Source organism: Stenella coeruleoalba, assembly GCF_951394435.1.
Source record: "Stenella coeruleoalba genome assembly, chromosome: 13".
NCBI classification, from domain to species: domain Eukaryota; kingdom Metazoa; phylum Chordata; class Mammalia; order Artiodactyla; family Delphinidae; genus Stenella; species Stenella coeruleoalba.
This window is the reverse complement of record NC_137159.1, coordinates 55037902-55053770: the sequence shown is the minus strand read 5'-3', so window position 1 is coordinate 55053770 and position 15869 is coordinate 55037902. Positions and strand designations below refer to the sequence as shown.

The window sequence follows — 15869 nt, the reverse complement described above, 5'->3', positions numbered from 1 at the left end:
ATATACAATGGAATATTACTCAGCCATAAAAAGGAACGAAATTGGGTCATTTGTAGAGACATGGATGAATCTAGAGACTGTCATACAGAGTGAAGTAAGTCAAAAAGAGAAAAACAAATATCGTATGTTAATGCGTATATGTGGAACATAGAAAAATGGTACAGATGAACCAGTTTGCAGGACAGAAATTGAGACACAGATGTAGAGAACAAACGTATGGACACCAACGTGGGAAAGTGGCGGGGGGTGATGGTGTGGTGTGATGAATTGGGAGATTGGGATTGACATGTATACACTGATGTGTATAAAACGGATGACTAATAAGGACCTGCTGTATAAAAAAATAAATAAAATTCAAAAAACAAAACGGTATGCACAATTATTTCATTATCCTACCTATATACAGCTCCAATAGTGGTGGAAGCCTAAGTATGGCTTCTTTTGCCACTCTGAATAAAAAGATATCATACAATGAATAGAAAAAACAAAACAATCCCTTATTCTTTAATGATACATTTATATTAAATAATTGGGAGCCAAAAATTATCAGTTAATTTTAAAAGTCCATAATAGCATGATAACCTTCAAGATGCACTCATGAATATCAAATCAGCCTTACCTGTTTAACATAATGGATCTGTGACACTCCATCAGTGAGTTGTACACAATGTAACAGCAAAGAAGCTAGATTCTTCCCTTCTACATCAGCCAAAGCTACATAACACACACACAAAAATTTCTTCAGTGATTTAACAATATACGGATATGAGTTTGCCTTTGTCATGTGTTCTATAAAATTTAAATATTTATAAACAAACAAAAAAAAACCTGGCAGAACTTAGTCTGAAGATAGAAGTTTAAGAAAACCATTTTACAACCAAAACTGAATGTAAAGAATGTGGAATAATTAAATACCAAGAGTTTGAACATTATGTGATATGGAGTCCCAGAGATAAATATACTGTTTGCAACCTAAAAAAGAGATCAACAAATGAAGTCAGAAATCACTTACATCTCAAAGTTTCAAGGTCCTGATGACAAACGGTCAATGAAGTAACTTGAGTTTCTTTCTTCTTCTTTACACCCATTTTAAATAGAATTAACAGTAGTCACTACAAGAAAGAAGAGTTTTAAGACACTAATGCACTAAAGCCCTCAGTACCACTGACATTTTGGGCCGGATAATTCTTTGCTATAGAGTGTTGTCCTGGACACTGTAGAATATTTAACACATCCTTGGCCTCTACCCACTAGATGTCAGTAGCATCCTCTTTCCTCTAAGTTGTGACAACCAAAAAATGTCTCTAGTCATTGCCAAATGTCCCCTGGGGAGCAAAGTTGCCACAGACTGAGAACTACTGATCTAAGGATTTCTGCTTTGAAAAACTTGTTTAGACTCAGGAAGAGTTTATTAATGTCTGAAGTTACTTTTACCTACCCAGTCTTTATATTTTAAAATACAGCAAACCTTCATTTTAGTAATAACAAAGAAACCAGTATGGTTTTTCAAAAATAAACTACGCATTCCGTGACTTCTTAGACTGACAGATCAGGAGGTATCATGAGATGCTATATCTTTATTTCTGCAAAATATTTAACAAAGGAAACTTTCACATACTATCCTCGTGAGTTTGCTTTTAGTTAACGAACAGAGTTTGTTTCAGCTAACAGGGTTCACAATGGGCTGAACAAATGTACTTAGAGGATACACACTAATAGTACCATGCGGTCTGAAGACAAGCCGCTAGGGAAATGCCACACAGGGCTCTTTTCTTGGTGCAGTTAGCATTTTTAGCAGTGTTTATAATGTAGACATTAGAGGACATAACATAGTGAATTTATAAAAGACACAAAGGTGGGAGCATATGTTGGATGATGGAATTAGGATTAAAAAAAAAAAACCAATAAACTGGAATAAATTTACCAAGATGAAACAGAAATAAATGTAAAATGCTGCATTTGGATTAGAAAAATATAATCTAGAAATACAGGATGGGGAGGTGGGGGAGAAAATATGTGATTTGAAACAGCTCAATATGTGGTTTGAATATTATGTGAGCCAATAGCACAACATGACTGCTAAAAACCACATTAGAAGTCAGCTAGACCAAGGGAATGCCTGATCCCTTGGTCATCTTCACAGGTCAGGTGACATGTGGAGCATTAGATGCTATGCTGGTGGCCATATCTTAAGGAGCCATAGTAAATGATGGAGCTTCCAAGGAACAGCCAGATTTCTGAAGGGCCAAGAGAGCACCTCCTTTCAGAAAACAGTTCAGTTAACCAAAGGTGTTTGGTCTGGAGAAAAGAGGACTGGACGAGTGCCTTAAAAGAGCTGCTGTTGTTGGAGGACTGCTTTGGAGAAAGAGGAATAGATGTCTTCTGTCTTTTTTTTTTTTTTTTTTGGCTGTACTGCACGGCTTGCAGGATCTTTTCTCTGACCAGGGATTGAACCCGGGGCCACGGAGTGAAAGCACCAAGTCCTAACTACTGGACCACCAAGGAAGTCCCAGATGTCTTCTATCTGAGATGGCTATAGAATTTGTAGATGTCTATAGAATTAGGAAATGTCAGTGCAAGCTTCAGGGAGGCCAGTTCCAGCTCAATACAAAGGAAGAACGCTATGGTTCAACTATAAAATGTGCTGCCTTTCAAAAGAGAATTTCCCAATGCTGGGAATACCCAAACAGAAATTGAATGAACCCTTTCCACCTGTACTCCTGCAATAACCTCCCAACTGGTCTCCAAACTTCCATTCTGCTTCTGAAGAGTCCATTTTCTTCACAGTCATCAAAGCAATTTTTTTCAAATCTAATTACTCTCTTTCTTAAAACTTTCCAAGGGCTTTCATTTTCACTTAGAATAAAATCCAAATTTGAGACTTTGGCCTTCAAGGCCCTAAATAATCTGGCCATGCTTTCCCCTACAGTTCATCTCAAATTAATCTTCTCTTCACCATCTAGGGGACTTTGCACTTCCTGATATCTCTGTCTGTTAGGCTTATTCCACCAAATCTTTGCAAGGCCAACTCTTCATCATTCAGGTCTCTTCTCAAATATTACCTCCTCCCAGAAGCCTTCCATGACCACTCTATCTAAAATGCCACCACTCCTACGCATATACAGACCATTTCTATTGCTTTATTTTCTTCATAGTACTTACTACTACCTGAAGTTACAAGAACTTGTTTATTTGCATGTTATCTGTCTCCCCTAGTAATAAATTCCATGAAGGCAGCAACTTTAATCTGTTTTGTCCACTGTTTTAATTCTCAATTCCCAAAACAGTACCTGGCACATATCAGGTGCTTAATAAATATTTGATGAATAAACAAATGAGTTATTTAAAACACATTTGTCAGTGATGTTCTAAAAGGTATGTATACTTTTAACAGCAGCAAGTGGACTACCTGTCATCTTAAGTAAATTCTATATCCAAATGACAAGCTAGTCCTGACACTGAAGAACCTTTGGTCCCTTTGCTAAGTAAGAGGTCAATACAGCAATGAAATGTGAAAATCCACTTAACAGAAAATGGTAATAAAAATGGACACAGTTAGAAAAGCATTGACAAGGTTAAGAATCTGAAAAGTGAAATGATTAGATCAAGGGGAATATCACTGGGGATCACTTCCTAGGTAAGTCACCAATATACAAAGCTTAGAAGGAATAGAGATAGACAACTGGGGAGGCTATTCTCTGGTGAATGGTGAGCAAATCTGCCCCGGGATTTGATCCTGGAACCCTCAAGACTGCACAAAGAGGTCTGGTGCTTATGCGTGCTCAATGGATGCCTAAACGTTTGTCCTGAAGAACTGGGCCTCCCAATAGCGGAAAATCCCGTGCCCACCTTAAGGTACTGCTTAAATGGCCAGAAGATGCTCAGTAAATTATACTCCTCCTGGGTCCCACTGGCTGCTTCCCTTCTGATTGCTGCTTCACTCCCATCTACAACTTTCTGGCTGACTCCCACAAACATTATCTGGGCAATTTCCCAACCACGTGGAGACCGGGGAATGACAGGTAAAACAAAAGTGGTTAAAGTGCTATCTCCATGGAGACCTAAGCGACCGGAAATCAGTTTCAAGACCGTCAAATTCTCGCGTAACTGAAGGACGGGAATTGGTGAATATCGCCTGGCGGCCCTAGCAAAGTGGCCGAGCCGAGTGGTGGAGAGTCGAACGCTACCGCGGATGGGACAAGCAGGACGCCTGGGAGCCAAACCTCGTTCCCGTGAGAGTCCGAGAAGAGTCGCAGCCCTCAGGACGAGTCCCGGAAGCTGGTCTAGTTCTACGGTGTCTCCGTGGCTCACAGCGTGGTCTGTAGTCGACTACCGGGTCGAGGCGACGGGAGGGAAGGAAGAGGACCTGGAGGGAGAATCATCGCGAGAATTGAGCCAATGAACTCCTCCAATCAGGAGTCCAGAGGGGTGGTGATGTCACCGGAGAACCGGTGTTAGTGAGTTTGGTCAGACCCTACTTTAAAGGGTGCGCGCGGTACCTCACTTGAGCCGCTAGGGCGAACCCTGCCCGCCTCCTTACCGTTAGGTAAGCTTTGACAGTGGCCTCCACACCCCTGAGTCCCTGGGAAGCACTTTTGCCTTAACCCAGACGTTCCACCTTCTCCCTCTCAGCTTTCTCAGCGCAGAGACAGGGAGAAAACTGCCTCCGGGCCTTTAGAATCAGGAGCCTGATGACTTTAGAGCCTGTGAGAGGGGGTAGGGGATGGAACGGGCAGTCAACTGAAGCCACAGTAAGAATTTTGACTAAGATGCGAAGTACGGAAATGAACTAACGTATGCCACAGTACAGGTATTCATTCAGCAGTTAATGAATGCTATTGTCGGAGCTGTTACCAGGCGCTATCCTTGAAAGTTATCCTATTTAGGGTATATATATTATGCAGAAAACCAAATTATCAGATGGCTCGGCCCTTTAAAAATACATAAAATAAGTAGGTGCCAACCTCTACACTAGGAGCTGGGACGGAGGTAAGATCAAGAAATAGACACGGAGGTTATGTTCAAGTGCAATTAATTTGGGAAATACAGAGAAACATTCTAGTTCCCCAAACCTTTAGTCAGATTGATGATTTTAAGTTTTTAATCATTACTTTTCTGAATTTTATCTCACCTTCGTTTGTTTTTCTTTGTAGTTTTATCACCTGTGTATGTATCACTAAACAGATCTTATTTTGTTTGATTTTGAGCTTTGTATGTGGAATCGTTTGTTTTCTCCAGGACTTTGCTTCTCAGCATTGCTTTTGGCATCCACAGAAAAGCAGGTCTGTGTAGTTCTTTCATTCACTGTTGTATAGTATTCCATTGTTTAATATACCACATTTATCCATTCTAGTCCTCTGGAGATTTGGATTGTTTCCAGCTTTTGCACTAACAATACTGCTGTGAAGTGTCTTTTACATGTCAGCTGATGAGTGTGTGTAGAACTTCCTCTACAGCAATTTTTTTCTAATTTTGACTGGGACTGATAGTAAGAAATACATTGTACCTTAAACCAAGTACACCTAAGTACTCACACATATATAACTGAAACAAAACTTTCTTGAAATATTTGTTATTCTACAAGAGCTATGTGCTCTGATATGGTAAAATACACATAACAAAATTTACCATCTTAACCATCGTTTTTTTAAAAAAAGGAGAAGAAAGAAACAACAGGCTCAAGGTGGAGCCACTAGCCCCCAGGACAGCAAACCAAGACTTAATGGCAGTTTCAGCCTGTCTCAAGAACAGAATTTCTGGAATTGCTTATCAGCACTAGAGAAGTAATCTTACCTGAAACAATCCTTTTTTTTCCTTTACTCATAACTTCTTTGTCTCACCCCATTTCTATAAAAGCTTTCCATTTTGTACCACTGAAGGAGTGCCTTCCTATTTACTAGATGGGATGCTGCCTGGTTCATAAATCATTGAATAAAGCCAATTAGATCTTCACATTTACTTGGTTGAATTTTGTTCTTTAACACCATTTTTAAGTGTTTTCCTTTTTTAAATATATGTTTCAGTCTCACTGAAGTAACTTCGTAACGATCAATGGATTACAACCCTTTTTAAATTTTGGCCCAACCATTTGAAAGTAAGGGGCATTTGAGAGTAAGACGTTGTGAGTCTTCCCCCCACAAAATGAGAGCATGAGCTAGGAGGCAAACACACACAATTAACATGTATGTGCAAAGGTGGTAACTGCCATAGAAAAAACGGGGAATAGAAGAGAGTGAGGGGGAGATCTGTTGCCATTTTAAATAGAGTGGTCAGGGTAGGCCTCCTGGAGTAAGGATTTGCGAGAAATGTGGATACCCTGAGGAAGAGCATTCCATGTGGAGGGAATAGCCACTGCAGAGGTGTGTCAGGGCAGGAGCTTGGTGAGGAAGAACAGCAAGGAGGCCAGTGTGACTAGAGCCAAGCCAGCAAAGGTATAGGTTATAGGGAATGAAACAAGGGAGTTTCAATTATGTAAAGCCTTACAAGGACTTTTACTGTAAGTGAAATGGGGAGTCATTTTGAGCAGAAGAGTGATAGGATTAATCTGCATTTCAAAAGAGTCCCTGGATCTACTTTGTTGAGACTAAGACTTTAGTGGAAGTGGGAAGACTTCCCACTTCAATGAGTGAAGAGGCTATTGCTATAAACTAAGCAGGCAAGATGCTGGTGGCTCAGACCAGGAAGGTAGCAGTGGAAAGTGTGAAGGGTGGACAAATTCAGGATATGATTTGGAAGTAAGCCAACAGGATTTTCTGAAGGATGGGATATGGAGTATGAGGAAAAGAGTCAAAGATGATTCCAAGATTTCTGACCTGAGCAACTGGAAGGATGAAGTTGCCATTCATAGAGTGATCAGGGCAAAAGTTTGCTTGGAGTGGATTTGAATGAGTTTAAAAGAGACTGGGAGGAAAGGAATTGACAGTGACAAGATCAAGCAGCGACAATGGCGGTATAGTACACAGTGGCAAATAAATGGAATGGTAACTCCTAGGGGAAATAAAGGCAAGAGAAAGTTCAGGTTTTAAAGACTGAAAGAGTAACGTGTTTGGAAAAGAGCTTTTTTTTTGGAGTCAACTTGCACCACCAAATTGAGACCACTTTAAATTCTCTGCTTGGGTCTTTTCAGAACACAGCATGAATTTGGGCCATGAACCTTTTTTTAAGTAGCTATATATTTTATTTGTAAAAATGTAGTCCAAGGGAATTTTTAAAGAATCAGTAATCCTTGATATATAAAAATATAAAAGAAAACACTTAAATGGCATCTTATGGTAAAAGTGGACTACATAAAATCATGAAAAGTAATCAGTATATCTGTGTTTTGTTAAGTGTAGTTTTACTTTAAATATGTACCTGTTAAAGCAGCATTTTCCCTTCAAGTAGGGAAGGGAATTTTTTTATAGTTATTTAATAACACATTTTCACACATAATGATTTTTTTAAGTTCTTTTACATTTGAAAGGATGTTTGAATAATTAAAATTTCACCTTTTAAAACCACAAAAAAGGGATTTAATTGCCTACTCATTTAATACTTGTTCATAAACTTCACTCCAATCACAGGTATCTACTATAATAGGTATTGTTTTCCATAACTGAAAATCTCAATGGAGTCTGTCAGTCTCAGAGTCACCCTTACATTTTAAAAAACACACTTTATGAGAATAATCTGCCAGTAGTGTATGGTGATTTACATAATTAAGGAATCCCTCCTAATAAGCCCTATTTAATAGCTTCATGTCTAAAATGAAATCCAAAAGCATATACTAGAGTATGAATATGAATATTTTATTGTTTGTTAATATAAGATGATATTTTCTGGCCAGGAGTCTCTCATGAGGTTGCAGTCATCCAAAGGCTTAACTAAGGGTGGAGGATCCATTTCCAAGATGACTTAACTCAGTGGTGCTTGTTGTTTACAAAAGGCCTTAGTTCCTCCCCATGTGGGCCTCTCCCCCAGGCTGCTTGAGCTTTCTCACAACATGGTAGCTGGCCTTCCCCAGAAAGAGCAAGGTAGAAGCTTCAATGGCTTTTATGGCCTAGCCACAGAAGTCCCACACCATGTCAACAATATCGCATTGATTACAAAGTTCAGTCCTATTCATTGTGAGAGGGGACTACACCAACCCATAAATGCCAGGAGGCCAGTATAGTTGGGGGGCCACTTTGGAGGCTAGCTACCACAGTCTATAACACATCTACAAATTTCTCTTGATACTTAAAATGTACTAACTAATAGATCACAACTAAGGAATGATTTGTTTACGAGTTGTTTGATTATAATTTCCACAGTATATCTTAAGGAAACACTAATGCTCATGTGTTCTTACAAACTTATTTGCCTTTAATGACATACATTTTCATAGAAGACAGCCACAGAATTTAAACATAAAACTAGGTTTACTAGATGCACGAGGATCCGTGGGGCCTGAGACTGGGTTTCAACCTGGCTTCCCAGGATGTTGGTAGCCTTCATACCAGACTGGCTGAGAGGCAGGGCAGAAGTCAATCAAAATGATCCAGTGGGTCCTAGAGGAGAATGACCAGCTGATCTGCTGTATCATGGAGTATCAGAACAAAGGCCAGGCAAATGAGTGCACCCAGTACCAGCATGTGTTACACAGAAATTTCATTTATTTGGCTACTATCACAGATGCCAGCCCAACCATTGCTTCAAAAGCAATGGAATAATCTTCCAGTTGACTGTTGTGAGAAGTCATTGAATGTAATTCATTTCCTATGAAGTAGAATCTTTACCATCTTAACTGCTTAAAACATGAATGAAACTTCTGTGACTCTCAAAAATGTGAAGAAAGCTACTAAGTTAACTGTATTCTCAATGTAAATATTTATTTTAATAATTAAGCAGATTCCCTAAAAAAACAAAAATAAAAAAAAAGGTTTGTTAGGTTTGTTATGAATGAGGCACATTTTAGATGTTCTTCAAACTTTCTTTTTTTATTTTATTTTGATTTAAAAAATTTTTATTTTTGGCTGCGTTGGGTCTTAGTTGCTGCGTGCGGGCTTTCTCTACTTGCAGAGAGCAGGGGGCTACTCTTTGTTGCGGTGCACAGGCTTCTCATTGAGATGGCTTCTCTTGTTGTAGAGCATGGGCTCTAGGCGTGCGAGCTTCAGTAGTTGTGGCTTGCGGGCTTAGTTGCTCCGTGGCCTGTGGGATCTTTCAGGACCAGGGATCAAACCTGTGTCCCCTGCATTGGCAGGCGGATTCTTAACCACTGGGCCACCAGGGAAGTCCCAAACTTTTCCTTTCTAAAGAACTCTGATCTTATCCCTTCCCTACTTAAAAGCACATGATGGCGCTCTTTTATGTATTCTTTCTTTCCTTCACCAAACACCAGCCTCCAACTTGTGGGACCTTCTCAGTATTCCCTGAAAGCACTGATCTTTCATGCACTGTGCTCTCTGCTTGGAAGGTGTTTCTTGCTTTTTATTTTTCTCTTTAAGATTTTTTTTTTTGGATGTGGACCATTTTTTAAAGTCTTTATTGAATTTGTTACAATATTGCTTCTGTTTTATGTTTTGGTCTTTTGGCTGGGAGGCATGTGGTATCTTAGCTCCCTGACCAGGGAGGGATAGAACCCGCACCCCCTGCACTGGAAGGCAAAGTCTTAACCACTGGACCGCCAGGGAAGTCCATCAGAAGGTCTTTCTTATTCCCACCCGCAAAACTTCCTCACACTTGAAGATACATCTCACATGTCACCTCCTCAGTGAAACCTGACAAGAAATTCTTGTTTTTACTGCCAGTAGTTTTGTCTCAGCATTGTCACTTTGTCTCAGCATTGTCACTTTGTTGGGACATGCTAGTTATTTGTATGCTTGTCAGTCTTCCTATTAACTTCTGAACTTTTCCAAGACAGGAGCCATCTTTAGGTCCTTATTGACTAGTACAGTGCCTAGCGTGAGTAACTCAGCAAATATACTTGTTGGGTTAGGATAATAGACCATCAAGTTCTTTTCCAGTGTTAATGTGCAATGATGCTTACCTTACCACTATGTGGCAGCAAACTACAGAATTACTTCCACCTTTCAATAAGGAGTTCAGCCAGGATGAATGTTCACCAGACAATGGTTTTCCTGGGAGTAGAATTACAGGAGACCCTCACTTTCCATGTTGTTTATTTCTGCACCATTTGAATGATAGCATATTTTTTCATGTGGAATATAGAATTCATCCAGAAAAATACATAAAACAAATATTTACAAATAGATTTTAGCTTATTGACTTCTACCCAAAGTGAGTTAGAATAGCTTGTCAGCTCAGTTTAAATGCTATATTTATTATGAAGCATAACATTCAAATAGAAAATTACTTTGTTTATGAAAATTGCTCAATATTATGTTTTTAAAATTCATAGTGCTGCTTATACTTTTTACAAAATAATCAAATATTTAAACTTTAAAAGAAAATTTCAGTGAGTAACTTAAAAATTAAGTCATAAGGAAAATAGTTATAAAATAATATGACCCAGAAATATTAGAACAGCAAATCATATATACATTATGTTTACAACTTGATAAAAAAATGTGGATACTGTGAATAAGAGTTGGAAAATAATGTGTTTTGAAAAGCAGTTAATCAGGCTGGTAACATTATGAGTGAACTTTTTTTCTTCTTAAACTTTAGTGTAACACTAGTTTAATAGAGGTTTCTTTTAAGGCTTGTTTTTGTAGGTTGTAGAGTTGCTAATTGGAACACCCTCAAATTACTGAAAAGTTAATATTTTTTACCAGCTGAATTTTATTATTGTCATTTTGAAGAAAGGCAGCAATTGTATTGGGCACAGATGGGAAAACACAAAAATTTTAAATACATAGCATCATCTTTGATTAAAATGCTTTTGAAAAGAAAATATATTTTTTTAATTCTTGTTGCAAAAAGCAGTCTTATTTCCCCCACATTATTCTGCCACCCCAAAACATCTATCATTTGGGAGCCCATGTATGGACTATATCTGAGAAAGACCAATGAGGAAGATTTGCATCACCCAGTCCATATGGCAATCCCAATTCTCAGTCCTCTCCAGAGGAGGGGACTTGTAGATACCTACCACTGTTTCTTTGGGACATCTGGAGAAGAAATCTCTAGCACAGGAAGAGATGGAAAGTTTAATATAAATTTTAGAGAGTAGGACTCTGCTGGGTCCTGCAAGGGAAGAAAACAAAGTTTGTAAAATATAGAATCTCTTGGAAAAGGTAAAGATTGTGTTAAGTTTGTTTTCCTTTTTTAAGTATAGTTGATTTACAATATTGTGTTAGTTTCAAAAGTAAAGCAAAGTGATTGATTCAGTTATATATATTCTTTTCCATTATAGGTTATTACAAGATATTGAATATAGTTCCCTGTGCTATACAGTAAGTCCTTGTTGTTTATTTTATATATAGTGGTGTGCATCTGTTAATCCCACACTCCTAATTTATCCCTCCCCCCCTTCCCCTTTGGTAACCATAAGTTTGTTTTTTCTGTCTGTGAGTCTGTTTCTGTTTTGTAAATAAGTTCATTTGTATTATTTTTTAGATTCCACATATAAGTGATATCATATAATATTTGTCTTAGTCTGACTTACTTCGCTTGGTTTGATATTCTCTAGGTCCATCCATGTTGCTGCAAATGGCAATATTTCATTTTTCATGGCTGAGTAATATGTTCCATTATGTGTGTATCCTGAGTAATATTCTATTCCCCGTACACACACATACACCATGTCTTCTTTATCCATTCATCTGTCGATAGACACTTAGGTTGCTTTCATGTCTTGGCTATTGTAAATAGTGCTGCTACAAACATTGAGGGATATATGCCCACGAGTGGGAATTCTGGATCATATGGTAGCTCTATTTTTAGGTTTTTAAGGAACCTCCATAGTGGCTGCACCAGTTTATTATTTGCACACTTTTTTTTTTTTTTTTTTTTTTTTTTTTGCGGTATGTGGGCCTCTCACTGTTGTGGCCTCTCCCATTGCGGAGCACAGGCTCCGGACGTGCAGTATTTCAGTACCCCCAAATACTCTTTTTCAACTGCTCTACTTGTCATGAAAGGTACTTAAATGGATTTAAAAGGTGACTAGGAGGCCCAATGGACAGAACTCAGTGACTAATTGAGTATAGTAATAAGTGAAAGACAGGAATCGGGGATGATTTCTAGGATTTTGTTTGGAGTGAAGACACTCCTAGTGGTCCTAGGCCTCTGGCAGGACTGAGTCGAGATCCAGCAGAGTAGCTGCTTGGAGCATTTTGGGGTGTGAGTAAACATAGTTAACACTCTTGCCCCTTTCACGAAAAACCCAATTCACTTCCATAGGCACTTTTGTTAGAAAGACTACAAAAAGGGCCATTCAACTTTATTTTAAATATCACACAAAAATAGTATCTTCTTTCAACTGAATGCTCCACCCTAGTGTCTCATGGTACCATCTCTCCAGCAGCACACTAATTTCAGAGCTTACAGCCTACTTTTCCTGGGGTTACTTTGTCAGAGCTTCTGCCTACTTTGGGCAGAATTGGCTTAGAACTGGGTGAGGCTCTGCCTGCCTGAGAGAGGAGGGACTTGAGCCAGGAGGGACCAGGGAAGGTTAGCTCTGGCAGATGGTAACAATAAAGGCCAATGTTAATGGGGCACTCACCAGGAGTCACACCTCTTCTCAGCCCTTCACAGAGGTCAGCTCACTTAATCCTCACACAAATGTATGAGCTAATTACTGTCTCCATTTTGCAAATGAGAAAACTGATTTTTCTAGAGGTTAAGAGAAAGGATTTGAGTCAGAGACCCAAGTGTGAAGCTTTACCACTGACTAGTAAACTAAGCTCTTTCAGCCTCAGTTTTCTCATCTTTTAAAAATGGCTGTAATAAGAGCTACTTTGCTACATTTTTGTGAGAATTAAATGAGATAGCACATGGTAAGTGCCTATCAGGGTTTCTGGAACAGAATACATGCACAATAAATGGTCTATTATTTTTCCCATTCATACTTGACTCTCAACCACAAGCCTTCTTGGGCTCACTGCCCCTCACTTAATTTTCAGTACTTCCTATGATAGGCTGAATAAAGGCTCCCCAAATATGCCCATGTGGTAATCCTCGGACCTGTGAATGTGTTGTCTTACATGGTAAAAGGGACTTTGCAGATGTGATTAAACACATTTTGAGATGAGATTATCCTGTATTATCCAGGTGAGCCCAGTCACAAGGGTCTTCATGAGAGGGAGGAGGATTGAAGTCAGAAAAAGATATGATAACAGAAGCAGGGTTTAGCATGATCTGTTCTGAAGATGGAGGAAAGAGCCACGAGCCAAGGAATGCAGGCAGCCTCTAGAAACTGGAAAAGACAGGAACACAGCCCTGCTGACACCTTGATTTTTAACTCCATAAGACCCATTTCAGGCTTCTGACGTCCAGAACTATAAAAAAATTTTTAAGTGTGTATTGTTTTAAGCTACCAAGTGTGTAGTGTTTGTTACAGCAACAATAAGAAACTAATACACTCCCTAACTGAAAAAGAAGCGTGTGGACACCAAGCTGCACACCTGCATTGACCTCAGTGTCAAAGCCAGACCAGCTCCAGGGTATTCACCTGGCAGGCTGCCCTCAGCCCCTTAGCTCAGACAGCCTTAGCGCTGGTGAAACTAAACCCTGTGTAGCTGGGATTTTTGTGTGGTGCTTTTTTTCTATTCTTTTTTTAATTTAAAGAATAGAAATTAATTTTTTTTTTTTCATTACGCGGGCCTCTCACTGTTGTGGCCTCTCCCGTTGCGAAGCACAGGCTCCAGACGCACAGGCTCAGCGGCCATGGCTCACGGGCGCAGCCACTCCACGGCATGTGGGATCTTCCCGGACCGGGGCACGAACCCGTGTCCCCTGCATCGGCAGGCAGACTCTCAACCACTGCGCCACCAGGGAAGCCCTAAAGAGTAGATTTTGAGGAGAGAAAAAACATGGGGCAGAGAAGTATGGAATAGAAAACGAATACAAATGCAAGCTGTTTTGCTAGTTGCTTTTTTTTTTTTTTTTTTTGCGGTACGCGGGCCTCTCACTGTTGCGGCCTCTCCCATTGCGGGACACAGGCTCCGGACGCGCAGGCTCAGCGGCCATGGCTCACGGGCCCAGCCGCTCCGCAGCATGTGGGATCTTCCTGGACCGGGACACAAAGGTGTGTCCCGTGCATTGGCAGGCAGACTCTCAACCACTGCGCCACCAGGGAAGCCCCGCTAGTTGCTTTTTAACCACAACAAACTAGTACCGACAGCACCAGTACAAAAGATCGCAGTAAAGGTTCAAAGATCAAGGTGTTCTCTTAGCAAGGCTGAAAGATTCAGTCTCTGGTCTTTGGAATTTAGGCTGCAGTCCCTATTTGTGGGTAGATCCCTGGGTGCCCGGCACAATCCACGTTTTCAGTCGGATTTGAACAGAAGAATGGCCACTTGGCCCAGAGGTAGAAGTGGATGCGGTGTTGGGTATCCTGTGTCACGTGAGTACCGAAGTTCCTCCCCTTCCACGCAGCGCCAGGTGGGGGTGTACTTCTTAGCAGACTCCTTGCGGTTTGGGGCCGCAGTGCCCTCCTCTAGGTCGTACTTCTCCGGGCCCCAGTACCGCACTCCACTGAGTCCTGCGGCATCTCCTCGGCACCGCTGCATTTTTCATCACGGCCTTACGGTCGCAGGTGGTTCCTATAGGGCCAGGTCTGGCAGACAGCTGCGGTCTCCTACGGGAGACCTAGCGGGCACATGTAAGCCTGAACCAAGCTCTCCTGGCTTGGCTGGCGCTAGCCTCTGCCTATGCCTGGACTTTGGTGTGGAAATGGGTAAATTCGGGCAGTGAGGGTCCATCCCATAGCATGTGAAAAATTTGTCCAAACCCAGCTACTTCTTCCTGGTCTGGTAGCCCACACAAGCAAGAAGGGCAGGAGTTGAGGATTCCTGGAAGAAATAAACCATGCACCGCTGCATGCAGGAAACATTTGTGCTGTTCTAGGAAGGGAGCATACCTCAGAGGACGCTACAAGAGGAGGAGTAACTGCCCAGCCCAGGAGTCTGGCTTAGACTAGCCCCTCACCCTAGAAGCCAGGCAAAGTCCCTCCACCTCCTACAGGACGCCATCCTGGCCCCCCATACTCAGAGCTCTCCTGGACTAGGGAGGAACACATATGGTCCCTTCAACCCCAGTCATTTTCATTTGTTCCTTAACCACAGACCTTTAAAGCAGGCAGGGCTGGGATTCTCATTTTACTGATGGAGAAACATATTCAAATGGAACAAATGGCCAATGTGCGGTGGTTCAGATGCTTAGTCCAGGGCTCTTTCCATTATATTTGAAACCCTCCTTTTTATATGCAAATGAGGCCAAGTGTGTCGGTGACACTTTCCTACAAAATGAAACAATGCCGTAATAACAAGGTCTTGGGGAATTAATGGTACTAAATGGGTAATTTGGGTTTAATGTTAAATCCTGGAGTGGGTGACCCAGGGCCAGAAAGAGTGGCTTTCTGCGTGTCACCTCTGCCATCTGGTGACCAAATGACAATATAACTAAAACAACTGTGTATTGATACTGTCATCATAGAAAAGTCACGCATGACCCAGAAGCTGAGTGAATGATTTGAGTGTGAGCTCTGACTTTTAGGGCCTGAGATGATAAAAATAAAATGTTAAGTCTACAAATAAAGGTCATAGTTTTCCACAATTATTTCTGATCAGGGTGAGGAACCTCATAGTTTACAATGGAAGAACCCCTTCATCCATTTAGTCAATGAATATTTATTAAACATTATCTTAAGTCAGTTCCTAAGGAAGGAGATTCTAGGCAGAGATTTGCATAAAGGAGGGTTACTGGGGAGTACTCTTGAAAACAACTTT

At 40.6% G+C, this 15869-nt stretch overlaps 1 protein-coding gene and 2 pseudogenes across 5 annotated transcripts in view; 1 reads left to right on the top strand and 2 right to left on the bottom strand.

Annotated features, from left to right (window-relative positions):
• The window catches only part of THADA (THADA armadillo repeat containing), a 312182-nt gene extending 307158 nt beyond the window's left edge, over positions 1-5024 (bottom strand). For 2 of the 3 annotated variants that reach the window (XM_079941582.1, XM_079941583.1), the window contains exons 1-3: positions 4224-5024; positions 1013-1112; positions 620-714 (exon numbers count right to left, since the gene is read on the bottom strand). In XM_079941582.1, the coding sequence (XP_079797708.1) occupies positions 620-714; positions 1013-1088 (171 nt within the window). In that variant the 5' untranslated portion in view covers positions 1089-1112; positions 4224-5024. Of the gene's footprint in view, positions 1-619; positions 715-1012; positions 1113-4223 lie in introns of those variants that run through there. The other variant, XM_079941584.1, reaches the window with a different exon arrangement.
• Positions 5025-8458: 3434 nt separating this feature from the next.
• On the top strand, positions 8459-8690 carry LOC307196410 (SS18-like protein 2; annotated as a pseudogene). The gene has a single exon. The product of its transcript is annotated as an SS18-like protein 2 (transcript).
• A 5718-nt stretch (positions 8691-14408) lies between these two features.
• LOC307196041 (dynein light chain 1, cytoplasmic-like) lies at positions 14409-15113 on the bottom strand (annotated as a pseudogene). The gene is made up of 2 exons: positions 15070-15113; positions 14409-14719 (listed from the first exon to the last, which is right to left on the bottom strand). The product of its transcript is annotated as a dynein light chain 1, cytoplasmic-like (transcript).
• Positions 15114-15869: the final 756 nt, after the last annotated feature.